At 38.8% G+C, this 27,746-nt stretch overlaps 2 protein-coding genes across 11 annotated transcripts; both read right to left on the bottom strand.

Moving 5' to 3' along the window:
• LOC5518190 (glucose-6-phosphate exchanger SLC37A2) lies at positions 1 to 27,581 on the bottom strand. 8 transcript variants are annotated; one of them, XM_048733087.1, is made up of 24 exons: positions 27,406 to 27,581; positions 26,958 to 27,199; positions 26,015 to 26,096; positions 25,409 to 25,544; positions 25,087 to 25,165; positions 21,951 to 22,086; positions 21,645 to 21,665; positions 21,509 to 21,564; positions 20,522 to 20,614; positions 20,296 to 20,369; positions 20,170 to 20,210; positions 19,952 to 19,984; positions 19,200 to 19,277; positions 3,789 to 3,854; positions 3,276 to 3,366; positions 3,120 to 3,194; positions 2,918 to 3,003; positions 2,756 to 2,804; positions 2,282 to 2,355; positions 2,094 to 2,172; positions 987 to 1,030; positions 862 to 915; positions 471 to 532; positions 1 to 372 (listed from the first exon to the last, which is right to left on the bottom strand). In XM_048733087.1, the coding sequence occupies exons 2-24, from the start codon at positions 27,062 to 27,064 to the stop codon at positions 288 to 290; spliced, it is 1,701 nt and encodes a 566-aa protein (XP_048589044.1). In that variant the 5' UTR covers positions 27,065 to 27,199; positions 27,406 to 27,581; the 3' UTR covers positions 1 to 287. The 8 variants fall into 8 exon arrangements, with proteins under 8 accessions (XP_048589044.1, XP_048589047.1, XP_048589046.1 ...); XM_048733090.1 differs by lacking the exons at positions 25,087 to 25,165; positions 25,409 to 25,544; positions 26,015 to 26,096; positions 26,958 to 27,199; positions 27,406 to 27,581 and adding an exon at positions 22,474 to 22,505; XM_048733089.1 differs by lacking the exons at positions 25,087 to 25,165; positions 25,409 to 25,544; positions 26,015 to 26,096; positions 26,958 to 27,199; positions 27,406 to 27,581 and adding an exon at positions 22,371 to 22,489.
• On the bottom strand, positions 4,785 to 11,314 carry LOC116601917. Of its 3 annotated transcripts, none has more exons than XM_048733086.1 (7): positions 9,054 to 11,314; positions 8,842 to 8,895; positions 7,972 to 8,291; positions 7,693 to 7,809; positions 7,264 to 7,586; positions 5,968 to 6,939; positions 4,785 to 5,788 (listed from the first exon to the last, which is right to left on the bottom strand). In XM_048733086.1, exons 6-7 carry the CDS (start codon positions 6,853 to 6,855, stop codon positions 4,946 to 4,948), a joined length of 1,731 nt encoding a protein of 576 aa, XP_048589043.1. In that variant the 5' UTR covers positions 6,856 to 6,939; positions 7,264 to 7,586; positions 7,693 to 7,809; positions 7,972 to 8,291; positions 8,842 to 8,895; positions 9,054 to 11,314; the 3' UTR covers positions 4,785 to 4,945. The 3 variants fall into 3 exon arrangements, with proteins under 3 accessions (XP_048589043.1, XP_032218686.1, XP_048589042.1); XM_032362795.2 differs by having other exon boundaries at positions 7,972 to 8,281; XM_048733085.1 differs by having other exon boundaries at positions 7,264 to 7,809; positions 7,972 to 8,281.
• Positions 27,582 to 27,746: the final 165 nt, after the last annotated feature.

Genomic DNA, 27,746 nt, shown 5'->3' with positions numbered 1-27,746 from the left:
TTGTTGGTTTTTGTGACTCCCTTTAAAAAGATATATCATTACATATGTAAAAAATATATCAAAATATATATTTAAAACCTCTTTAGTCTACTAGTCTACTTTTTATGAAAGCATTTGGCGTCTAGGATGTTGCCGATGATGACAGTTCAACTAGCACAGCTTTTGGGAAAGTAAGTACGATCTTGTGTGTCACCGTCAGTCCATACGGCAACAATCTAATGTCATCTTGTAGTGATCATATCTCCCTTAGTATTGTACTTCATTGTGCCATACTTGTATGAAGATATCTAATCGGCGTAAAGCAACTCTGGGTTTAGACTTCTCTCTAATAATGACTCTGCGACGGATACCCGGGTAGGACGGTATCTTGGTCTGGAAAAAAAATGGAAAGAAAATACTGTTATTCGGATACGGTGTTCACAGTTTACCCAATGGACTTTTAGCCCCTAATTCGACTACAGTACGCAAACCTTGTTTTGCTTAGCTTTGCCTTGATCGTAAGACATTCAAAGAAAACTTGTCGTAATAAGAACTGCAAAAACAAGATGTAACATTAGAAAGGACACACCAAACTAAGTATCTTCCTTTTTTGCGTTATTTGTATTTATATGCACATTATAGAGTAAAGACATAAGAATTAAAAAAGATTTTTGTTAAATCACTATATGACAAAGAAGGGGAAGCAATAGCTTCCATAATAAAAAAAAATACCATATGAAAGCATGGTATCTCTCCTTGTCCGTCAACACCTCTATTAAATTATCAAACGTTTTACGGACTTAGATGAAACCCAAGAGTGGACCAGCGTGCTAGATTGATAACAAACAACATCAACAAACACAACAATAAATAAATCCTTACCACAGCGGCTAACATATCTGCGCAAATCAACATGTAGTATACATTATTCCACCCCTGAAAACAAGCAAATATATTTATATTTAGATAAAAACCTTTGGAAAACGCACCATAAATTCTATACTCACAGAGGGCGAAATTATACCGGTGAGTAAGGGTCCAAGCGCTGCTCCTAAAAACAGAACGAAAATGTGTCAGCGAGTTCATGGTATTCCCGCGATCCAACCTTATCTCGTGAATCGGTGTTTAGTAATAACAATATTGATCGACATAATATATAGTAGATACAAGAAGTGGCCCCATCACCATGTGACGAAGCCATGAAAACATTTGACACATTTGTGACCACAGACCATTTTTTTGACGGGGGAGCTGAAAAAAGAGTGGCGGGAGTGGAAGGGGGGGGGGGGAGGTCTGGTATCACTTCCTCACCATCAAGGAATTTGAGTAAATTGAAAGAGAGCTCATATCTTGTTATTTGGTAAATTACAAAAATTACTAATGTAAGTCTCGTGTTTTAATTCATACGGTTGTCATTAGAATGTGGATTTCAAAAGGAGAAGTAGAACAATAGCGCGGCCTTGAAGACTTATCAAATCCAAGGGAAATTTAGCTGAAATTTACACCATAGAACATCATTTAAACTTTTCTTTCCCTCTTAAAAAAAAAATGAAAGGGGGCTATAGCCCCCCCAGCTCCCCCCCCCCCCTCAGGTGCGCGGCCCCTGTACTATATTCTATTATTTTTGCCTTTTGCAGAATTCAAGTACTCAAGTACTCAAACCATTTTTATGTTTTGTGTTTTCGCTTCAAGCCCAACGCTCAAAGCTAGTGCAAGTTGATGATGCCATACTACATAGATTGACAAGAAAAAAAAATCACACACACACAAACATTCAGGCCCGTACCCAAGATTTTTCTTGGAGGGGGGAAGGGTGCGAAATCCGAAAAAGTGGTCCTTCTGTTTCTGTGGAAAAAATCTGACCACCCCCTAAAGAACAAAAGGGATGTTTATTATGCCTTAGCAGTATCTTCAAGGGGAGTTTATTGTTGGATTTGTCTACAAAAAAGACTGACTTATAGGTTGATGACATACCAGAGTGATCTAGATTATGCTTTATAGTTTTCTCTACAATTAGCCCTTCTATTGAGAGCCAAAAAAGGACTTTTGGCTGTTGTGAGGGGTGCATATCATCCCTTGCACCCCCCGTGGGTGCGGGCCTGACATATATATACCTAAAGATCCGGTGCCATCGATGATTGCTGTGACTATCGCCATAGCTTTTGTGTCACCTCGCAAACACTCGTGAGTCCCCTGCAACAAAAAACATTCTCCTTAGTACGCATGCGTGTCGAAACTTATTGCACTTGCTTTATGGAGTATACATGGTATGGAGTGCAACAGGTATGAGATGACCACTTACCAGGTTGGCAGAGACGGCTGTCGTGATAAGGGCATAAGGCCCATTGACGAGTATTCCAGACAGGAACATCAGCCCTGCAATGAGCATGGCAACGTTTAGTGCTGTGTGAACCACAAGGGATAGGACATAGGAGTATGGTGGGTTTAGCAAAGGCATGGGAACGTGGTTGGTGTAGCAGGTACATATGGGTATTGTGTGTGTTGCTGGAACCACTTGGCTCAAACTCTGATAGGAATAAGGTATCTAGTTAATGTAGTAACAGTGATGAACAGTTAATGATTTTGGTGTAAAAGGTGATGATGCCTTGTGATGGATGTAGGTGGTGGCTGTTAGTTTGGATGCTGTGATGTTGTTAATAACTGTGGTTGTTGATTATTATTATAATGTTAGTAATAATGCTGGTTGTGTTGTTTGATGGAGTTGGGTGGTGAGAGAGGTGCTAATGTTAAAAAAAATAACCAGAAGTTATCTTACCAATGTTTTGACTTAAACTTGAATTAGCAAAGAACCGGTAAATAAACAACTGCAAAAAAGCAAATGAAATACACAAGTTAAGTTTGTGACAAATACAAAGAACAAAGAGCAAATAAACACAGGCACTAAATACAGAAACCAAGCAAATAAAATTAAACATACCATTGGGCCTCCAAGTATTAGCATGACCACTACTGTAATGCCGCTACAATTCGTTTTGTCTGAGATTACCCCGGCAATAATTCCCCCTGAAAGTATATAGATTACACCCTTGAGAAGAAAAAAAACAGAAGATGGCATGGATACCAGAATCCATTTTTTGAACAAGTCAAATACTGCCATCAATTGTTTGCTGACACTTTACCTATGATCCCTCCAAAGTCAAAGAAGGTGGCCAAGTCAGCAGCCTTTTCTGGCCCATATCTTTTCCCTCCAATATCTTTGAGTTCAGGAGATGAGAAGTTAACCAAGTGTTTTATGCAATTAAACAATAGCAATAAAAGCTCATGAAAGACTTTACCTGTGTTCTCAATGTAGAAGGGTAGCCAGAATAAGAAAGTGTAGCTCACTAACTTAGCAAAGAATAGACATAACGAATACTCAACCACGCCCTAAAACAACAAAGAAGATGATAAAAAGGTGAGTACTGACAAAAGAGTTTGCAACAAGCATGTCTCATCAGTTGATATAATTATATCCCTAGACTGCTTGCAAGGCAAAGGATATTGGACAGTTATCAAAGGTTACATAACACAGGAAGATATTTAGGGATAATTACTTAAAGGTATTAAAAGATGATTACTCATACAGAAAGAACTAAACGTACAGAAATGCAATGATTACTAAAACAGGAAGAACTTCTTACAGGTACAGTATCAGTAGTTACTTACAAAGAAATAACTACTTACATGTAAGTATTTACATGTGTTTTTTTTACACAGGAATTACTATCTACTTCTGCAGGTACTGATGGTAACTTATGGATACTTTCTTAAAGGAAGACTTACTTACAGGAATTTCAGGTGCTACTTACGGGTATTAAGAGTGCCCTGAAGAATCCCACAGCATTGTGATCAAGCCCTGTTGCCCCTCTAGATGTCTGGAAGAAGAGATGCCATGTTTGATGAGCTATAACTTGCAGTAGAGTGGATTGTCCTAAACAGTGATCGTTAGATGCTTAGAACACAGTATATGAACAATGATCACTGAGCAAAATTTGCAATGTTTTGGCAATGATGATGGCAACATTTGCCAAAACGTTTTAAATTATACTCCTTGATAGGAAATGAGTGTTCATACTGTATATTTGCGTTCCGACGAAGGAGGAACACAACCTATTCGGGACTGTTTCGTAGATTTACGACTGTCCGAGTACGCCACGAGTGTCTGATGCTCAGCCTAGTCCCAGGCGTTCTTACTGGGTTTCCTGTGCTCAGAGATAAACCGTGAGGTAGCCTGGGGGCTGGGATGGTTTCCTGTGACGTCACAACTCTTACCATCCACAGGAAACCCAATAAGATTGCCTGGGACTAGGCTGTCTGATGCTAGCGACACCGCGGCAGAACTACTGCGCATGCGCGAGACAAGAGTCATTCAAAATGGCAGACGAAACACGAGTTTTCCAAAACTGTTACAATGAACACAAAGGTTTGGCTCAAAAATGGACTTAACGGGAGCAAAAAAATTACACATACACCAAGAAAATGTACTCGTGTTAAGGTTCCTAGAAGATTTTTTGCTGGATCGAGGGTAAAATCCTCAAGTTTGACGGCATTTGTGGGATTTGCTGGCACGCAAAACTCGAAAGTTCTACCTCTTGCCGTGAAAACGAGAAAAATGTCAGGAAGCAAACATCAAATGTGAGCGAGATTAGTTTCTTTATATTCCTGAGGAATTCTTCCAAGTCAACCTTGGGACTCATTCCGATCATCGCTCCAAAGTTATGGCTGTGTGCATAGTGTAGATGGCTATCTAGAACATAGATCTTTGAATCGTGTCCGACGAGAGATATTGTCATTCCATTATCCATTAGCTATGACTATTGCTGCTAAGTTCTGTTCGCGATCAAGCCTTTGCAGATAAAATGCAAGTGAACTTTGAGGAACCTGTGGATTAGCTGAGGTAATTGACAGATCGAGGGCGTCTTCAAGAAAAACAGTCCCAATGACTGAATCTAGATGTGGTTTTGCCTCAACAACACTTAAAGAATGGAGACCCGTAACCATTTGTCACAGTGTCATATATGCTGTTGCCACAAACAATTGCAGATAACATCATTGAAAGCCAATGAGGGTTTATGGGAGGACCACGGCTGAGCTGTATACTGGTTCGGCTTGCAGAAGTGATATATGAATGGGCCAAAATTAGTGAGATAAAAGTACATGCATTAGATCCATTTCTTCCAAGTAGAGTTGACTGAGATATGTAAGGAGGAAAGAACCAAAATGTAGATGAACCAACTGGATGAGTGGTAACTTGGATATTAATTGCCTGTGAAGGTGCAGCCTGTTGATTGGGAACATTGTGTCGCAGTTGTGGCTGTGCAACAACAAATGAATTTAACTCGCTGTCAATGTGGGATTCCCGTTGTGCAGAGTCATAGTATTCAGGGTCACAATTTCTTTTGACATTAATGCTGTCATTCTCAGCATTACTACCAGGTTCTTGATTGCTTTGTGTTGTTCTAGTAGATTTTGCTGTTGGTTTCAACAAGCTTTCATTAAATGCTGAACAGATTTCTGCAATTTTTTCAGCAAGGTGTAGGGAACAGATTGGACACTGGTCTCCAGCTTCTTCTAAACAAAAATTGTGAAATGTGTGAAAACAGTTAAGGCGATTGACATTGGTTGTTGATAATTGCGTGCAGTTTTTGTAGTCACAGATTAATTTAGGATCAGGTATTGTGGAAGGGTCTTCTTTTACAAATGAGTAGCCAAGGGGCATTGCTTTTGAAGTAATGGTGGTGTCAAAGGTAGGAAGAAAAAATTTCATGTCTCCTTTAGGCTGCCCTCTTGCATTTGTTTCTTGTGGAACCTTAAATGTAAAAAAATAGACACAATTGTTAGTCATGAAAAAGAAAATAAGTTGAGGCTATGATCAAGTGCTCGACTAATCATTTTTATTACTTCCCTGCATAAAAAAAAAATGTTCAGGCACTGCACTGCACCAAGGTAATAAAAAATTAATTATGGATGGATGGATGTCTACTATACCTGCTTTGCTTTTCCCAGATTTTGACCAACTTGCTTGATGATTTTCAGTAATGCATCAGCAGCTGTACCAGTCACCAAACTTAGGTCTTTTTCAGAATAACCTCTACTGTATGGTGTTGTTAGATAGTTATGAAAGAGCTGTTGTGTCTTTGATGTAGCAAATGACAGGGCTTTGTCCCTAATTTGACTAGCACTGTCATAACTTGAAATGAAGCTGCGTAGCACACTATGCCAGATTTCAACATTCTTTTCTGTTATTAGAGCCATCCATTTCTTTTTAAGTTCATGGTACTGTGAAAAATGTTGTTTGTGAAAAGAAAAGTCACTAAGCATCGAGAGTGTTGATCTGTCATAATGTTGCCTTTTCCAGATTATAAACAGTAGAGATAACTTTAACATCATTATATATGATTCCATGTCTCCAGACCTGAATGTAACAGGATAGTGGAAGAATGATATGGGAACCACCTCATCTAAAAGAAACAGAATGGAAGCATACTCTATGTCCTTGCAGAGCTTGAATTTTAGGAGAACTTTATCATGTAATTTGCCCCACGCCAGAAAAACAGCAGTTATTACCAGGCTGACACGAAAAGGCTTTGGCTTGTTGGGTAAGTCAGATCCAAATGTCTCTTTGTACACTTTTTTAAATAAGAAGTCATAAATTGTTACAACACCTTGTAGATTCAGGAAAACATGAAATGGGCCCTGCTCTGGGATGACTGATAGGAAACTGGCATCTGCATTGACTTCTTGAGCAATGAGTTTCTTTTGATAAAACCAAGTTGGCCAGTCCCCGGGTGCTGGTACTACAAACTTTTTCAAGTAATGTTCCAGTTGTGGACAGCACAGGAATATGTGATCAATGGCTGATTTATAGTCCTCCATACTTTTCAAAGATTGCTTGAACTCATCTATTAAATTAGTAGACCCAAGGTACAGAGCTCATCGTGCGACAACCCAGAATAGACCCTACAAAAAAAAAATTATAATTTGGCAAATTTAATGTTCCATATTTGTATTTTATTTTTATTTTACTCTATTCCTTTTTTTGTAATAGCAGTCACTAAACAAAAGTAAAATTGATATTAATCATTATGTATAATGGTTTTCACAAACTAATGTAAGAGGTACATATTTATTGGGTGGGAGGTCCATATAGGGGAATAAAGTATTGTGCCTGGAAAAATATTTAGGAAGTGTCAAATATTAAAACATTTTTTAAGAAGAGAAAACAGTATTTTTCTTGTATGGATTGCTGACCTGTAAATAACTACATTAAAATCCATAGAATACCTCAATTCCTTTAGTTGTTGTTGATTGTATTTTGATGAAATGCATTGGTGATTTGTCTCCAAGTACATTCTTGATAACACTGGTCTTTGAAACAACTCTTTTATGTAGTCTAGAACAATTCCTCCTCTGCAAATTTTATTTTCGTTCCCTATCTTCACTCGGCTGTGTCTTGTATCTCTTGTAGGAATAGGCAGGAATTGAAGGATGGATGTCCAGTAGGCCACTAACCATGTGCGCGCTAATGATAGCTTCAGATTTGTTGGTAGTCTAACAGTCAAAATATTATGGAAGTCTACCAACAGTTGTACAATTAGGAATCCTTTCTGAAAATTTTAAAGAAAGTTAAGCGTCAGTTATCCCACTGGCTTGTTTAAATTGGAATGGTTCTTGCTTATTCTCAAGTATTGTTCTTACTATTCTTCTTTTTACCGTGTTTTTGTGTGAACGCTTTCATTGCTGCTGGCTCATATAATGGGGCTACACTACTGAGGGCATGATGGTATAGAGCCATCTGAAATTGTTGCACTAGTTGGCCCAGTGAATTACCTGTTGATAGCAATGACAATAAATTATTGAATAAATTATTCGCAGTTTTAGTTGGGCTTGATCCATCACTGGAGTTGAACACTGATCAGCCACATCGGTGCTGATCGATAAAGCTATTATAAATATTAGAGCATGCAGATATATTTGATCATACAGCTGTACCTTCATCCAATTCATCAAGTTCTTTGCTTGTTGTCTTTATTTGGTCCCATACTTGACCATCCATTAACATCCATCCATCCATCCATTAGCAATTTGGGGCAATTTTGATGGTACCTAGGGGAGTTTGCAGCTCTTTTCATGTTTCCAGGAGATGAATGTCACATATGTCTGCTAGAGCTTCAAGTCTTGAAAACAGCCTTCCAAATTGTTGCTTTGCTTGATCCAGTTTGGATATGGTAGGTGCTGACATAGATACATCTTGCATACTTTCATGGAGGTGTAGAATAGGGGATCCCGTAAACTGAAATATCTGAAATTTACTAAACAGTCAAAATGGAAAACAAAATAAGAATAAACAAACTATCTAAAATAAATTACATAACAATAATTAGCAAAATGTATCATCTTTTGGGGTGCAGGTTTTCTGTTGTGGGTGGGTCAAATGGGGAGGGGTCATACCTGTTTTCTAAATTATTGTTAAGGTTTTCTATTAGATATTAGGAAAAAAGATATTTCTGAAAAATTGCTTAAATATCCCAGCCCACCCTAGCTCCTCAATAATAAAATGTTTCTTGTCTTATTCTATTCCACATATTCTAAATTAAGGAATTCCTTTCATTCTCTTATAGAAAATTAATAATTTTATACGAATTGGCTTGGTGGAAAAAAAACTTGTCAAAAAGCTTAATTATCAGAATTTTTACAAATTGTAAAAAAAAATATTTCTTTTTCAACAAATGCCAAAATATTGTTTGCACTACTACTTCTCAATAATTGATAAAGTATTTTTATCCACAAAAACAAAAAGAAAGGCGAACTGAATTTTATAGATAATTTGTGTGTTTCTTCAGAATGTACAAATAAACAAACCTTTTGTAGTTGTTGTTCTGTGCTGATGGCGGATGTACTACTATTTGCTTTTTCCTAATAAAAAGAAAGAAAGAATGTTCAAGCCTTTTCTATGTACTCGTTTTTATATTTTGTTAAACAGATTGAAAATACAGGAAGAAATACATAGCAATTTACAGCGAAGAGGCACTGCAGAGGAGTGGTTGTTTTCCCGAATAAAAATATACACTTACCTCGACTGGTTTTCTACTTGTTTGAGGACGGCTTTCAAATTTCTTATAGGCGAGCAACTTGCACCGGTAACACCACCGAGTACCAGGCTGGTATCCTGCCACTGTTAGCCCAATCTTGTCAAATACCGGATAAAAACGACTTGGAATAGGTTGCTTGTTCAGACGTGAGGGCTGTTGTTTATCGTGCATGGGACATGAGCAGCGCAAGTTGCTTCTTCGTAACATATCCCAATGTCGCCGGCAAACATGCGAACCTACCCAGAGTAGTTGATTTTAATAGGGGCGGGTGCCCGGCAATTTCCCGCCTGAAATAAGAGGCTGCGCGTGCGCACTACGCTCTGCAGCGGTGTCGATGCTAGCTCATTTTGAGCGTGAAGAAAGTTGAAAGTTTGATACCTGGCCTCGTTTTCAAGAGATCGAGAAATGCACAGGGTGTCCACATTGTTGGTTGTGATAGTACGAAACATCGAGGGCTCAACTCGAGCCGCTCAACAGAGCGCCTATTTGGTCGACACAAGCTAAAAGGTAAGCATTTTTTGCATATTTTTTGGTTTGCAGTGTAAAAAAATGTATCTAAGATTTTTATTTGAGAGAGGAACGCCATATCTGTACGTATTACAACCTTCGCTTCGTGCACGTTACGGTTTTTCGTTTGAAACCTCCTTGGGTTAATTTGACTTTAATGAAATCATCATCGTCAAGAATACTAAGAGCCAAAATATCGGTTATTGGAGTGGCTGGCTTGATGTGGGTCTCAATTACAACACAAATCCAAGTTGTTTGGCTGGGTGAAGGCCTGATATGGGTCTGACTTGATCAACTAGCACAAGAAACATACAATATCTTCAGGCAGTAAAAGGTTTTCTTTATGCCATGGAGGAATGTGTTGTACTCTCCACAATATATAAACAAAACTCATCAAATAGGGATTAGGAAGGGGGACAATGTAAGTTCAAATTCTTCATATTTTTGTCATTCATTCATTCATTCATTCATTTATTCATCTTATTAAACATTTATTATAATATGTATTGTACATTTTGTCAATCTTATCTAAATGTTTTTTTTTCCTCTTTTAGGTATTTCCACTAAATATATCTTGCCTTAGCCCCCATTGATACACAGATTTACATGTACTTGCCATCCCACTCAATATTTCACAAGCCGATACTAAATTATATTATTGAAAATATTTCAAAAATACTATTTATTTTTTCCTATATTCTAGAACCCAAGCAGGAAGTCAACCCTGAAGAAAGCACAATATATTGTTATATTTATAAGGCAACACCACTTAGAGATTACAAGAAAGATGCAAGACCTTATTACTACTTCAACTTTGTGGTACAAACAAAAGACACCATTGACAAGGGAGTATGCTTCAACCAACGCCGAAAATCCGAGCTGCATGCATTCGCTCAGGCAGGTACACCTTTAAAAATCGGTATGAAACAAAAGCCTGGTCAAAAGGAAATAATAATACCGCAAAAAAAAAACAAAAAAAAAAAAACAACAACAACAATAAATTCAGTTGACAAGCTGGATTTTCAAGCTTCCCCACTGCTTTCTAAAAATCCAGAAGCTGTCATGCCCCTCTCAGCTTTGCCAAATCTTACAAAGGAACAACTAGTGGCAATGAAAGCTCACACTTGAACACCATTGAATGATCCTTGCACAGTGACAAAATGACAAATGACAAAATCGATCTTGCAAAAGCCACTGAAGAGGAACTACTTGTAGCGTTGCTTACCAGCGACTTCGAAATACAATTTACATATGGTAATACGAATGTAGTAGAGGTCTTGCTGCTTCATTAAGCTATTTCTACGATTCACACTACATCATTGTTGGTGATTGTTCATGTTCCAGTTTTAATGCTCCAGAAATATCTACAGTGCAGCTCTTGTAAAAGAGGCCAATGAACACCTTACAGTGCCTCAACATCATGCAGCAACTCATTATTTTAGTGTCTTTCGCTATATATTCATTGGAGTCAGTTAACACAACCGCACGCTTTGGTTTGCGAATATAGACTGATCTTTAATCACAGTATTTACAACTTATGGCATACGCCATGACCTTACATGGTATTACAAATAATCATTATCAATAATGTCATCTCTGTTATATGATACTTAACCCATTGACTCCTGGCTTTTTTGGAGCTGAATTTACAAAAAACAGACTGAAAACAGATACCTCCCCCCCTATTCTGAGTTTTATACAGCCCGTCAAAGTCAAACACAGCTGCACCTAGTCAGCGGTATCCAAGCTTTCCAACAGTGCTTTGCGGTCCCCACTTTTAATCCCTCGTCGATGTGCTGAAGCCAGCACAAGTTGATGGCTGCTTGTATTTTTCATCAAAAATACAGCTATGAGCATATTAGGAGAGTGTCTCAGGACATCATGAAGTCTTTTGGGGCATAATTGAGTGCTTTGCTTATGGATATTTGCAAGCAAAGGTGGATTCATGATGATTTTTTCTTGTTTGGATTTGCCTGGATGAGAAAATAATTTTCTAATGAATCACCACAGCTCTCCTAAATGCTGTCTTTTCTGAAACCAAATTGATTCCAAAATTGTTTACACTGCTATTCTGGGTCTGTATGGCCTGGAATTGATTCGTTTGGCTTCGGGGTGAAAAGACTTATAAAAAACCATCTGACTTTGGGGAGAGGAGTGTTGACTGGCCCTCCCCTCGTGAATTTTCCCCTGGATCTCCCAGAATGCTTTGCAATACGTAAAGATATTTTCGTGGTTGTACAATCCTTCAAGGAATGAACATTGTGTTTTGAGGCCAAGGAAATGTACCTGGAGGATCAGAATAAAGGTATCTATTTGTGTCTTGAGCTGTGTTTGCTGATTTCTCTCCCTTGTGTGGTATTTTGAGCGTTTTATTGAGAGGGGTGATTCTGCTTTTCTCTCCTTGTTCGATTTGAGATTTGTCAAAGAACCTGTGCTATTATTTGGCTTAAGAGTAGATGCCAACACCTTGGTTGGATGCATATCTGCAAGTCTATTTATCCCTTAGACTGATGCCTGAGTATCTTCATCTTGTTGTGTTTATTTTGAATTTATGAATTTTTTGGGTTGTGGGTACTTCCCAAAGCCGGTACAGGCCGGTTCAGGGGTCAATGTGTTAAGTACAGTGTGCTAATCACTACATCCCTCCCCTTTTAGATAAAAACCTAAACAAACCCCAAGAACGACCCCTAGTGGTTGGCAAGGTAGTCAGCAAACTTGGCTGGTGGCTTCTGCACTCGTACGCTCTGTCTGACTTCAGGTGCCAAAGTTTCGGTCGCCATAGTAACCGCATCTGGTCCTGTATGCTCTGTTTCCGGTTCAGGCTCTGAAACTTCTACTTCAGTATCGGGTTCTGCTACTTGTACTTTCTTCGCGAACTGAACATTCCACCTAACAGTACTTCCATTCTCCTTTGATTGCACTATCATGTCTGGACCATTAAGGTTGATTACCTTGTACTTTTCTGGTCGGAAATTCGGTTGTAATTTACCTTTTGTCTCATTCTGCATTACTACTATATCTCCTTCCTGAATGTTGCTATCCGCCGCCTTCTTGTCTGCATAGTCTTTCATCTTTAGCTTATACTCCATATCTCTTTCTCTTGCCACTTCTGGAATGGCAGCAGCTGAATAATCTAACTGTGGTAGCTTATTCCTCATTTCTCTTCCGAACATCAGAGAAAAGGGAGTACACCCAGTACTTGTATGCGGAGTTGACCTGTATGCTACTAGGAACTTCCTAAACTCTTTCTGAAGATCCTTTTTCTCTACTGTGTCTATTTTAAGTATCTTCTCTATGGTTCTATTTAGTCCTCTCTACGAAACCATTTGCCTGGGGCCACAACGGAGTACTTGACACAGGGTTCGTACAAGTCCTTGAAAACCTTGAAAGTGCTTGAATTCTTATTATCAGTCCTTGAAAGTCCTTGAAAAATATTTCATCAAAGGAACAAAAGTAAATCTTATTGGAGTGTAGATTAATAGCAAATTGTAGCCAAATATATGGTTTGCGAGCTATTGTTTTATATAATTATGTACAAGATAAAGTATGTAAAATCCATGCCCAGAAACAGGATCAGCATAGATCATACGCAGATTGTACAGTGAAAGGAAGTGTGCTTCGCCAAGTTGACGATGGTGGGCTACAAGCATGTGAAGATAGGAGATTGTGATCTCCTGGTGCTCCAGTACACAGAATTTGTGGAGAAAGCTGAGCAAGCCCAGAAGACGATCTTCTTGGATTTTAACTACAAGAGAGGTGGTTCCTTGGATATATTGTTTTTTTCTCCAAATTTTAAGGCATCTCGATTTCTTGAATTTAAGAGATTCGACTTCTCGTTCTGGTACTTAGGAAAAGCAAGATCTCGTTTTCTCTGATTTTCAAAAAAGCCTTCTTGTCCTCTCGGAACTATTTCTCGAATTGACCATTCGCAAAAGGCTAGACAGGCTGGGTGCGTTCTTCATCATATAACCCCACCCCTTCTATGCGAAGATTCTTATGAGGTATTATAATTTCAACAAAAACGATAATAACAAAAATATAATAAGTAAAGTTACATAAGTCAATGCAATAATAGTTCGCTTGCTTTCATAAAAGCGTTAAGACTGGCTGCCCTTGCAGTTAGTTCCGGCAGACAGTTCCAATCCCTGATGGTCGGCGGGAAGAACGATTTTTTTTTGTGATAGTCGGTGCTTGAAGGTGGCACTTTGTAGCTTTGGCTTTTCATATGCCTGCTAATTATATACATCGGCGGGACTGCTGGCAGGCCATCAGTGACAACAAGGCCATGGTGTATCTTGTAGAACATCAGGAGCCTTGCTCTCTTTCTTCGGATTTCTAGTAAGGACCAACCCAGATAATTGAGGATCTCACTCACACTTGCTGTTCTGTCGTAGCGATGAAGCGCAAACCTTGCTGCGCGATGTTGTACCATCTCTATTCTGATGATGCTTGTCTTTGTGAATGGGTCCCATACAGTACACGCATACTTAAGGTATGGGCGCACTACAGCGAAGTAAGCAGACGTCTTTAGCTTGGGGGAGCCTATTCTCAGGTTACACCGAAGGAAACCGAGGGTGCTGCTTGCTTTGTTGCAGATGTTGTTTATATGCTTATCCACCTCAAGTCAGATGTTAGGGTGACCCAAAGTATTTTGCCGAGTCGACAGCACTCATGGTTTTGCCGTGAAAAGTATGGTCATGAAGTGTAGGTTTTTGCTTGCGTCCAACCCTTAAGATCTTACATTTAGCTGGGTGAAACTCCATGCTCCATTGTTTCTCCCACATGGCTAATTTGTCTAGGTCCTGTTGCAAAGTGAAGGCATCCTCGGTAGACTTGATGGTTAAGTACACGATGGTATCATATGCAAAGAGTCTCACGGAGGAGGTCAGATTGTCTGGGAGTTCGTTAATGTAATAGAGGACATGGGCCCAATACAGAGACTTCGGGTACCTCAGAGAGGACGTCTACAACTTTAGATTATTCCCCGTCAAACACCACCTTCCACTAATTGGTTTTAACACAAACGCCATAGTGCTTTAACTTTGATACAAGGAGTCGGTGATTTCCCTTGTCAAATGCTTACTGAAATCCATCACCAAAACGTCGATCTGATTACCTCCATGCATATTGTCCACCAACGAGTGTATAAAACCAAGAAGCTGTGTTTCACATGATCGTAGTGCTCTAAATCCATGCTGCTGTCTCTCCTGGCAGTGCTTTTTAAAGGACCAGAAACGCTTCATCCCCTAGAATTTACCTTCTGAATTATGAGTTGGTGTTATGAGTGATTCAACGTGTACCCAATATTCTTTCCTTGATTCTGACTGGATTCTTCTTACAGCATCTAGCCTGGCAGAGTTGTATTTGTATCTGTTGAAACTCTCTCATGGTCAGGCAAGAGTCGAAAGAGATTTCTCTGTAAATGTCAGTTGAAAACCTTAATAAAGAAACTTATAAAGTTGTTCACAATCGTGGGCTTGCTGATCTAGATATAAGTAAGGCGCTGCTAGATGCGGCAAGTCAAGGGAGGAAACATTAGATCCAATGTCATGAAGACTAGAGAACGACCAAGGAGAAGATTGTTGTAAGCTGTCAGCGAAAATGCCAAGTAGAACAAGAGACCAAGAGGAAGTGAAACTGTTTAAAGGGCACAACTAGGCTTCCTCACTAAGTCGATTGCACTTCGAATCTGTGCTAATGAAAAGCAAAAGGCTTTGAAAGAAGAAAGTTTTGAAAATTTATATTTATAGTTACACTATTCCTTGAATTTCTACAAAAAGTCATTGAAAAAGTCCTTTAAAGTCCTTGAATTTTATTTGTGGAAAATTGTACGAACCCTGTGACACCCACTTGATGCCATTGCTTTTAAGGTATGCCTCAAACTCTACCAAAGTGAACTGTGGCCCGTTGTCTGACCTAAGGGCTTCTGGGTAACCAAATCTCGTAAAAATGGCATCCAGAAAATCTATAACTGCCCCTGTCTTAGTAGATCTGAGCAATGCATCCTCAAAGTACCTACTGAAGTAATCAATTATCACTATAACGTAACGACCATCTGGAAGTGGGCCTAACAAGTCTGTACTACAAAATTTCCAGGATGATGTTGGCATCTCTGTTGTTGCTATGGGAACTGGTCTGTCATAACTAGACACTAGCTGGCATGACTGACATGATTTATACAGTTTCTCTGTCCTTATCAATGCCTATCCACCACACTGCGCTTCTTAGACGTTGTTTACACTTGACAATACCCTGGTGTCCCTCATGAGCTAGCCTTAAAACTCTATCTTGTAAACTAGGTGGAATGGATATCCTTTTTCCTCTCAAGATTACACCATCACTCTCACTGAGTTCTGATCTGACTGCTTTGATGCTTGTTGAACATTTCTCCCATCTTCCTGTCCTAATTGCTTCCTTGACTACTTGTACAACCTCACATTCATCTGAACTGGCCTTGATTTCCTGCCATGACATAGCTTCTGGCACTGCCTCTTGAACAATCATAGAAATATACTCCCTAGTACCATCTCCTACAGGAAATTCTACATTGCCTCTGCAGCTCAACCTAGACATCGGGTCGGCAATATTAGACTCGCCTGGCCTATAAACTATCCTAAACTTATAAGGTGCTAATCGTAAACTCCACCTTTCTAATCTAGGTGTCGACTTAGAATTAGCATTGTTAAAGATGTGTGTAAGTGGCTTGTGATCCGTGACTAACGTGAACTGTATACCTAACAGATACAATCTGAAATGCTCACACGCCCACACTAAAGCCAAAGCTTCTCTCTCCGTCTGTGAATATCTACGCTCCACATCTGACAAACTACGGTGTCTATAAGCAACTACCTTTTCAGTTCCTCCCTGCTTCTGTATCAAAACTGCCCCAAGCCCTACAGGACTGGCATCCGCCACTACGAGAGTTTCTGCCTGCCTATCAAAATAAGCTAAGGTCTCGCTGGCAATCATTACACGCTTGATAGCCTGAAAACTATCTTCTTGTCTGGGGGTCCACTCAAAGGTTACTGAGTGGACCCCCAGTGTTGCTAAATCTGGGATATACCTGCCTACATACTGAACTAAGCCTAAGAATCCACGTAGCTTTGTTACATTAACTGGCGCTCTAGCCTTGACTATGGACTCCACTTTGCCTGGGTTTGCAGCTATCCCTTTGTCTGAAATTACGTGTCCTAAAAACGTAACCGAAGATAAACCAAACCGACACTTCTCCGGATTAAGGGTTAACCCGCTCTCTGATAATCTTTTCATAACTTAACACTTGTTTGTCTTTTCTTGTGTTCAGCCTGATCTTTACCAAAGACCATTATGTCATCTGCCAAGTTTAACACTCCTGGCAATCCAACTAACACCTTCTGCACTGTATAATGAAATACCTCTGGTGCACTGCAAATTCCCATACCTAACCTCTGCATGCGAAATAATCCTACATGGGTTATGAAAGTGGTTACGTCTCGCGATTCCTCCTCTAATTCTAACTGAAAAAATCCTTGCTTAAGGTATAACTTTGAGAAAACTGTAGTACCATTAAGCTCAACTAGCATTTCCTGCATAGTCGGAATCGGATACCTTTCGCGCAAAACTGCCTGGTTAACCTTCCTCAAATCAATGCACATCCTAATTTCCTCATTTGCCTTAGGAATTACCACAATAGGGCTTACCCATCTCGATGCTACACCTTCCACTGGTTCGATTATGTCTTCCTCTTGTAGTCTTTTCAGAAGATCCGCCACCTTGTCTCGATAACCGAATGGCAATCGTCTTACTGGCTGAGCAACCGGTTCCACCTTATCGTCAATGTGTAACTTAACCTTATTTCCCTTTAGTTTGTCCACCCCTGAAAATCACTCTGGAAATTTAGACTTAATTTCCGAACCTAGGCTAGTGTTACATTGCTGTTTTTGTTCTGAAACTGAATTTACATGTAATAATGGTAGCTTCTTAGCAGTATTATGACTAATCAAATTGCTAACTGATGCATTGCCATCAAAAACAAAATGTTGCAACACATTTCCGGCTACAGATACTAACTTCCGTTTCAAATTCGCCTTTCAGCTTTAGCGCGTCCTCTTGACCAAAAGCATACAATTTCTTGCTGGTTTTCCTAAGCGAAACATTACTCTTAATTTCCTCGTAATGCTTACTTGAGACAATATTCGCCGCTGCCCCGGAATCAATAATAAACGGAAAACTCATTTTCGGCGCAACTCGCCAGGGGGTTGAACGTTGCTGACCAAAAGCATACAATTTCTTGCTGGTTTTCCTAAGCGAAACATTACTCTTAATTTCCCCGTAAAGCTTATTTGAAACAATATTCGCCGCTGCCCCGGAATCAATAATAAACGGAAAACTCTTTCCCCCGACTATCGCCTGAAACATAGGAGTCTCCCTGAGTTGCCTTATCTCATCTACAGAAAGTAAATGGGTCACCCCACTGTCCTTATCAGCTGACTCTTCCGTTATCTGGTGTTGAATTCCCCCGCTTCGTCGCGCACGGCCACGTCCTCGTCCACGCACAGCATGAGATTTCAACTCTCCTCCTTTGCAAAATTTCGACTTGCAAAATGCCCTACGACTCCACAGTTGTTGCATTTCTTTCCCAATGCTTTACAGACCTTGTCGCTGGATCGGTGCCCCTTTCTTCCGCAGCGATAGCACTCTACTTCGGACTTTACGTTGGAAATTCCACTTTGCTGTTCGATTGGGGGTGTGTCGACTTTTCCTCCACGTGCTGAATCTTCAAACAGCAAAATCGTGTTTGCCAACTGAATCGCCTGGGCCAAAGTTAGGTCGTTCCCCTTCTGCAAAAGTTTTCGCTCTATGCCACTGTGGTTTATACCAGATATAAACTGTTTAACGAGGTTCTCGTTTAAAGTATTTACAACTTATGGCATACGCCATGACCTTATATGGTATTACAAATAATCATTATCAATAACGTCATCTCTATTATATGATACTTAAGAAAGTGGCTAATACACTACAACTATGAGAAGAAATGACATTAAATTTACACAGTAATACCATTGTCATACTAGAACACTATTTACGGTTTACATTTCACCATTGTTGTTGTTGTTGTTGTTGTAGTTTATATTTTAAGATCCCAATTATTATAAATGTAAATCAAAGACTCGATAATTAAAACTGTTCCGTCATTTCAAAATAAATAAATTGTTGATTAATCATGTATGGACATATGCTGTTAAATTTATTACGCTCTAAATCCATTTTTTTGACATACTCATAGAGTTTAATGCCAAATTTTTGACACGCCACATGACCTCACTTCCCAACTCTTGTAACAAGTTTTCTTCTTTTTAAAAAAATGGAACAATGAGTATACAAAACAATAGTAATAATTGGTGAAACAAATATTTTCCTCTTCTCTCCCGGTACAAAACCATTTTCTCTAATTCTCAAGACATTGACTAGAAAAATCGAGCTCTTTCCATTATATCGAATTGCGATGTAACAGATGTACTTGTACAATTACTACAAATAGACCTACAAATGATTTACATGGTCATACGAAAACGGAACGCACTGATTAATTCATGATTACTACTAGTCTTAGCTATAAATTGTGGTTTATCTACTCACCAGGTATGCTGATGTGGTTATTGAATCAGCTATAGAACCCTCAGGGCAGCTGGACAGCAAGCGCTCAGCCTCCTCCTCCTACAACCCACAGGAAAACAAAGGAATACACTATGAACCAAACATACATCAGGCCAGTACGACCCAGGATTTCTCTTAGGGAGGGGGGGGGGGGGTGTGCGAAATCCGAAAAAAAGGGAAAAAACAAAAAGGGATTCATCTATGCCATTGCAGTATCTCCACGGTATGTTTCTTATTGGATTTGGCTAATAAAAGTTTTACTTTATGACATAACATAACTTTATGACATAACAGAGTGATCTAGAATGCCTTTTTGCGTTTTTTTTATCTAATTCGCTTATGCTTTATAGTTTGTGTCTGTCTGTCTACAAATAGCACATATATTGTGAACCACCGTTGAGGGGGGGGTGTGAATGCACCCCCTGCACCCCCCCCTGGGTACAGGACCGAACATATAATACTATATATTTTATTAATAAACCAGTGGTGCAAAATTCTGTTTGGGTACAGTGGCATCGGAAGTCATATTAGTATAACTTACAAAATAAATTATAAAAGGTACAATTTGTGATTTATTTGGAAATTAATTGTAATTTGTACGCATCTGGAAGATTGTGGATATTTTAGCTGTGTAATTCTACTGCTTTTAGCTCTCTAATATAAGTTATTGTGTCTAATTGCTCCTTTATAAACAGCTACTAGATGTTTACTGCAGACTTTTCATCCTACTGTACCTCGCCTTCAAATTTGACTTCAACAGCAGTTGGCTAAAGGAAACAAAATATGTGAGATGTTAACACTCTTTTATAAGTATGTTGTCAACTCCAATATTTACTCTTATCCTAAAGTCAATATTTAACAAGTTCTAATAATACAATTCTGACAGTCATCTGTGACTTCATTCACAGACAGTATTGTTGTAGGAAGACTAGTTTATTTTGCAATCACAAACCTCAGTCTGGTTGGCAGGAAGACACCCAACGTGTGTAGGCTCTTTAGAACAAATATCAGAATTACTCCACTTGTAACAAATAAGTACAGTATAACAAATTACAATAAAAAGATGATCCACACTTACCTACTACAAGAAAGAAAAACACAAAAATTCCCATTCCAGCTACAATTAGACCAGGAACAATGAATGACCAGCCCCTGAAAAAGAAAAAGTTTAAAATCTTGCAAAGTATTTTTCAAAAGATTATTAGTATCTATATTAAAAAAAGATTCTTCTATTTATAAAAAAATAGCTAATAAGCATTACCAAATGTGCATGTCTGATGTGCAAAGTAATAACATGTGCTTACCAGGCATTGTTTGCCCAGATACCAGCAATCAGACCACCAACAATGTTGCCGACTGATGTGTGTGAATTCCAGATGCCCATGATAAGTCCACGCCTAGGGAGGTTAAAGATCAATAAAGATTTGCATGTATCATAGAATTGTAACTTGTGCAGTATGCCATAAACAGTATTATTTACATAGCCTTGCTATTTTAAACTCTGGTCAGCTCAAAATGCAGTCCATTCAAACATGCCCTTCAAACATGCATTGACCTAAATCACACTTAATCACTCTGCTATGTCTGGAAAACCTGTCTGTCTGTCTTGTTGTGTTTGACAAACCTGTCTGTCTATCCCGAACAACCTGTCTGTCTGTCTTGTTATGTTTGACAGACCTGTCTGTCTATCCTGAACAACCTGTCTGTCTTGAAAAGTCTGACAAACCTGTCTGTCTATCCTGAACAACCTGTCTGTCTTGCTTTGTCTGACAAACCTGTCTGTCTATCCTGAACAACCTGTCTGTCTATCCTGAACAACCTGTCTGTCTGTCTTGCTTTGTCTGACAAACCTGTCTGTCTATCCTGAACAACCTGTCTGTCTGTCTTGCTTTGTCTGACAAACCTGTCTGTCTATCCAGAACAACCTGTCTGTCTATCCTGAAAAACCTGTCTGTCTGTCTTGTTGTGTTTGACAAACCTGTCTGTCTATCCAGAACAACCTGTCTGTCTGTCTTGTTATGTCTACAGTCTTGTTATGTCTGATCAATCTGTTTGTCTCAAACTTGCTCTCTGTCTGTCTTGTTATGACTGACAAACTTGTTGTCTTGTTATGACTGACAAACTTGTCCTTGTTGAACAAGTTGTGTGTCTGTCTTGTGTATTTAACAAGCTGCCTTTTCTGCCTTGTTACTGTATACCTTGAAAAAGCTATCTTTCTGTTTTGTATGTTTTGAAAAAGCTGTCTGTCTTGATTTGTCTCAGGTGTGTGTGTATTTTTAAACTTAACTCACCTCCCCTTACCAAACCAGTTTCCTACGCATTCAACAACACTTGGCCACCCTGTGGACTAATTGAGATAATACATAAAAGTCAATACTTTTTTGACCCAAGATTTAAAATGACAAAAAACGATTGTAGTTGACAAACCTGGAAAAAGCCTGCAAAAATCTAGAAAAGTGAAACGAAAGAAAAATAAGAAAATTTAATTCACATGGTTATCTATTATTTTAGCGTAACCAGCTTGCTCCATTCATGATGCAATTTCAATATTATGTTGTTTTTGTCCAGTGGTCTTGCAATGCTGTCAGTAATAATTATTTGGTATTGGAGCTCAAACAACAATTTACTTATTTTGATTTGAAAACTGCAGTTTGACTGTGAAGCATTAATAATAAAGCACTGGGGATTTTTGTAAGCAGAATTTATATACAGATCCTTATATGAGATACAAACCTGCATTGTGAGGAAGAAAGCAAGGTTGTGTATTTTGATGAAATAGCCGAGGCCAAACAGTGCAGTAAAGATGCCACTCATTAGCATGCCAGTTGTAAGGAAGTGCCGAATGTCCATGTGCTCCGCTACATACCCACTAGACATATTAAGCCATCCATCAGATTTTAATTGCTACATGCAAAGTTAGTGCAGGAAAACAGAGTCTCAGTACACAGTACCTTACAAACATTCAGATGGCATAGGAAAACAGGGAGTCTCTACCTCTAAACACAGTACCTTACAAACATTCCCATGACATAGAAAAACAGTAACTTACAAACATTCCCATGGCATACTGTAGAAAACAGTACCTTACAAACATTCCCATGGCATAGGAAAACAGTACCTTACAAACATTCCCATGGCATAGGAGAACAGTACCTTACAAACATTCCCATGGCATAGAAAACAGCACCATACAAACATTCCCATGGCATAGGAAAACAGTACCTAACAAACATTCCCATGGCATAGAAAACAGTACCTCACAAACATTTCCATGGCATACTGTAGAAAACAGTACCTTACAAACATTCCCATGGCATAGGAAAACAGGTATGTCATGGGAATGTTTGTAAGGTACTGTTTTCCTATGCCATGGGAATGTTTGTAAGGTACTGTTTTCTATGCCATGGGAATGTTTGTAAGGTACTGTTTTCTACAGTATGCCATGGGAATGTTTGTAAGGTACTGTTTCCTATGCCATGGGGATGTTTGTAAGGTACTGTTTTCTATGCCATGTGCGTGTTTGTAAGGTACTGTTTTCTATGCCATGGGAATGTTTGTAACATACGGTTTTCCTATGCCATGGGAATGTTTGTAAGGTACTGGTTTCCTATGCCATGGGAATGTTTGCAAGGTACTGTTTTCTACAGTATGCCATGGGAATGTTTGTAAGTTACTGTTTTCCTATGCCATGGGAATGTTTGTAAGGTACTGTTTTCTACAGTATGCCATGGGAATGTTTGTAAGGTACTGTTCTCCTATGCCATGGGAATGTTTGTAAGGTAAACAGTAGGAAAACAGTACGTTACAAACATTCCCATGGCATAGAAAACAGTACCTTACAAACACGCACATGGCATAGAAAACAGTACCTTACAAACATTCCCATGGCATAGGAAACAGTACCTTACAAACATTCCCATGGCATTCTGTAGAAAACAGTACCTTACAAACATTCCCATGGCATAGAAAACAGTACCTTACAAACATTCTCATGGCATAGGAAAACAGTACCTAACAATCATTCCCATGGCATACTGTAGAAAACAGTATGTTACAAACATTTCCATGGCATACTGTAGAAAACAGTACCTTACAAACATTCCCATGGCATACTGTAGAAAACAGTATGTTACAAACATTCCGACCCATGGCATAGGAAAACTGTACCTTACAAACATTCCCATGGCATAGGAAAACAGTACCTTACAAACATTCCCATGGCATAGGAAAACAGTACGTTACAAACATTCCCATGGCATAGAAAACAGTACCTTACAAACATTCACATGGCATAGAAAACAGTACCTTACAAACATTCCCATGGCATAGGAAACAGTACCTTACAAACATTCTCATGGCATTCTGTAGAAAACAGTACCTTACAAACATTCCCATGGCATAGAAAACAGTACCTTACAAACATTCTCATGGCATAGGAAAACAGTACCTAACAAACATTCCCATGGCATAGAAAACAGTACCTCACAAACATTTCCATGGCATACTGTAGAAAACAGTACCTTACAAACATTCCCATGGCATACTGTAGAAAACAGTATCTTACAAACATTCCCATGGCATAGGAAACTTACAAACATTCCCATGGAATAGGAAAACAGTATGTTACAAACATTCCCATGGCATAGAAAACAGTACCTTACAAACATTCCCATGGCATAGAAAACAGTACCTTACAAACATTCTCATGGCATAGGAAAACAGTACCTTACAAACATTCCCATGGCATAGGAGAACAGTACCTTACAAACATTCCCATGGCATACTGTAGAAAACAGTTCCTTACAAACATTCCCATGGCATAGGAAAACAGTAACTTACAAACATTCCCATGGCATAGGAAAACAGTAACTTACAAACATTCCCATGGCATACTGTAGAAAACAGTACCTTACAAACATTCCCATGGCATAGGAAACCAGTACCTTACAAACATTCCCATGGCATAGGAAAACCGTATGTTACAAACATTCCCATGGCATAGAAAACAGTACCTTACAAACACGCACATGGCATAGAAAACAGTACCTTACAAACATCCCCATGGCATAGGAAACAGTACCTTACAAACATTCCCATGGCATACTGTAGAAAACAGTACCTTACAAACATTCCCATGGCATAGAAAACAGTACCTTACAAACATTCCCATGGCATAGGAAAACAGTACCTTACAAACATTCCCATGACATAGGAGAACAGTACCTTACAAACATTCCCATGGCATACTGTAGAAAACAGTACCTTACAAACATTCCCATGGCATAGGAGAACAGTACCTTACAAACATTCCCATGGCATACTGTAGAAAACAGTACCTTACAAACATTCCCATGGCATACTGTAGAAAACAGTTCCTTACAAACATTCCCATGGCATAGGAAAACAGTAACTTACAAACATTCCCATGGCATAGGAAAACAGTAACTTACAAACATTCCCATGGCATACTGTAGAAAACAGTACCTTACAAACATTCCCATGGCATAGGAAAACAGTACCTTACAAACATTCCCATGGCATAGGAAAACTGTATGTTACAAACATTCCCATGGCATAGAAAACAGTACCTTACAAACATTCACATGGCATAGAAAACAGTACCTTACAAACATCCCCATGGCATAGGAAACAGTACCTTACAAACATTCCCATGGCATACTGTAGAAAACAGTACCTAACAAACATTCCCATGGCATAGAAAACAGTACCTTACAAACATTCCCATGGCATAGGAGAACAGTACCTTACAAACACTCCCATGGCATAGGAGAACAGTACCTTACAAACACTCCCATGGCACAGGAAAACAGTACCTTACAAACACTCCCATGGCACAGGAAAACAGTACCTTACAAACATTCCCATGGCATAGGAGAACAGAAAGGCCAAGTCCAGTGCACCAAGAAGCTCTTTTCCATTTGCCTGATCTGAAAACCATCAAAATCATATAATGATAATTATCAATTAAAAATAAAATGATAGAATTGATACCAGCCAAATCATACACAGGCTTCTGTTAGCACAAGAGGTGTTCAATGCACATGTAAAAATAATAATTTGAGCCTTGTGGGAAGCAAACACACTATTATACCATTGAACAGAGCAGCAACTTACATGTGACATTCATTCACTCAACTCGAAATGTGTCTTGAAAATGATGTTTAGCTTACCAAAGGGGGCCCAGGAAGGGCAACTTGTAGTCATCCTACATGCTGCGCTACCATTTCTAATGTCTGAACAGCTTCCAAGAACTGACCCTTTCAGAGGAGTCACAGAGTCACTAGAGCAGTTAGCATTCAGAGTACCCTTAAGAAAAAATAGCACAATGAACATCATAATAATGTCACAATAACAAACAACAAAAAGAATGCCAATAAAAATTTTAATTGAAGTCTGAGCCCTGAAAAACTACTGTGGACCAATAGAAAAACTGTCTACCCAGGAACAAGTTGCAGAAAGTTTTGATAAGTGCTATCCACTGAAAAAAAACCTTGCTATTCTGATTGGTTTATAACCCTACCTTGACTATACTGATTGACTTTTCTATAACACTTGATTTTCAAATTTTACTAGAGCATGCTGCAAACACCTCCCCCCCACCCCCCCCCCCCACACACACACTAGAAAAATATATGCCATAATAACCCCACTTTGGTGATCCTGATTGGCTTATAGCCCCACCTTGATGATGCTGATTGGCCTATATAACCTCAGGTTCATGGTACTGATTGGTTTATAATCCCACCTTGACATTACCAATTGGCTTATAACCCTACCTTGACAATGCTGATTGGTTTCCTGGACAAGTGGTAGGTAGTGTATGCCAAGAAAGTGACAATGAGTACATGACCCCGGTACCTGAAATGAAAACAAACCTTTTTCTTTTTTTTTCCTAATTCCAAAATATCTAAAACCCAAAAATCAAATGAAGTTGCTGTAAAACTCAATTCACAAAACCAAGAAAACATACAAGTGTGCAACATCCCAGAAAATGTAGACAAACAGGACGGTAGCCAGGGGGTGGGGGGGTTCGGAGGGCTCGGAAAAACCACTGCACTTGACTGAAAAGTCTTCTTAAATGAAGGAAAATTGAGTACCACTGCAAGCTAGGGTGAGGTACCTAAGAGAAAATGGTCTGCTAAATGGGTTAACAACCCTCCCCCCCCCATTTTGCTGGTATAAACTTAAATTCATATTCAGTAATACAGACTGTGTTGACTGGTTTAGTGGATTTAACTGCTTTGATCACATTATTGTTTTCCCTATCAAACCATACACTGAAAGAAGAACTTTTAAAAGGTTGGTCAAACAACAACAAACTATGAAAAACACTTGTTCTCAGAGGCTTTTTATAAATCTACCATTTACACCTACAGGTCAGGGTCTACTTCTACTTCTACTTTATTACTTTTCAACACTTTCGTATCAAGAAAAGATGACAAAATATATATAAATCTAAATATATAAATCTATATAAATCTATATAAATCTATATATCTATGCATGTATAAGTACAACAGTATGTTCTATTCCATTAAAAAATAAGTTCCCATGCCTTCAATAATAACAGCCATTTGTGCTGAAGTTACAATCCCTGAATCACTTAACACGATTCAAGGGTTGATTTGGTGAAGTAAAATGATTTCAAGGTGTTTTCCAAATATAAGTTAAATAAAAAACAGAAATAAGATTATCGATCTAAAATATCATGTGACTTACAGTCGATTTCTATCCTTTGCAAACCACTGAAATAAGCGGACTCCATAAGGTATTTTCTTTCTTCTTGCAATCAAGAGAAGTCTCGGGTCTACATTTAGGGTAGACATAGCCCCTTCTTCGTAAGGTTCAGCTAGATATTTGCTTGTTGGACCTTTCCGTGTAGGCACAGTCGATTTCCAGGGATTTGCATTCAATCCCTAATGTCAGCTGACTAGATGTTGACAGACGATCTTGCCCGGGATCTAAGCCGGAAATAAAATGAAGGAAAGATACCATCAAGGGATTTGATAACTCAGTCTACATCTACGCAACCACAAATAAGTAAACAGTTCGAATGTTTTACAAACAAAATGAGTTGCTTAAAACGTCAGATCTAAACAAAATTGTTTTCATTGATTCTTAACTTTGTGAGCAAAACAATACAAATATATAACGATTTAAACACTACCTGGCGTTTGATGATTACTGAGACGGATGGTCCATCAGTTCTATGATGCTAGAGTGGAGAGCAAATCAAGGGCGCATAGGAGGGGAAATATAAAAAATACGTGTAAAAAATACAGTAAAAGATTTTGTTGTTTTGCCGGCTTCCAAACCAACATGAAGCCTCGAAATAGGCACGTGATCTTGGTGACGACTCGGAGTCGATAATTCTTCGTAAGAGTTTTTTTCTCCTTTTAAAAAGTCTACAAAATATTTTAAAAATATATATTTAACGTTTGCATTTTAATCAAAAAGCTTTAAACATAAATGAATTTCAATTTAGATCATTTGAAAGTGATTTTCTGA

Source organism: Nematostella vectensis, chromosome 9 (assembly GCF_932526225.1).
Source record: "Nematostella vectensis chromosome 9, jaNemVect1.1, whole genome shotgun sequence".
NCBI lineage: Eukaryota > Metazoa > Cnidaria > Anthozoa > Actiniaria > Edwardsiidae > Nematostella > Nematostella vectensis.
This window is presented reverse-complemented; position numbering and strand designations above follow the sequence as displayed.

Coding starts and splice junctions, on each gene's coding strand:
- LOC116601917 (XM_048733086.1), bottom strand. CDS start 6,855: ATGGAGGACTATAAATCAGCCATTGATCACATATTCCTGTGCTGTCCA. Junction 5,789..5,967: donor ATCTGGGAAAAGCAAAGCAG/GTATAGTAGACA, acceptor TTTACATTTAAG/GTTCCACAAGAAACAAATGC.
- LOC5518190 (XM_048733087.1), bottom strand. CDS start 27,064: ATGTCTACCCTAAATGTAGACCCGAGACTTCTCTTGATTGCAAGAAGA. Junction 3,195..3,275: donor CTTCTACATTGAGAACACAG/GTAAAGTCTTTC, acceptor CTGAACTCAAAG/ATATTGGAGGGAAAAGATAT. Junction 2,805..2,917: donor TAATACTTGGAGGCCCAATG/GTATGTTTAATT, acceptor GCTTTTTTGCAG/TTGTTTATTTACCGGTTCTT.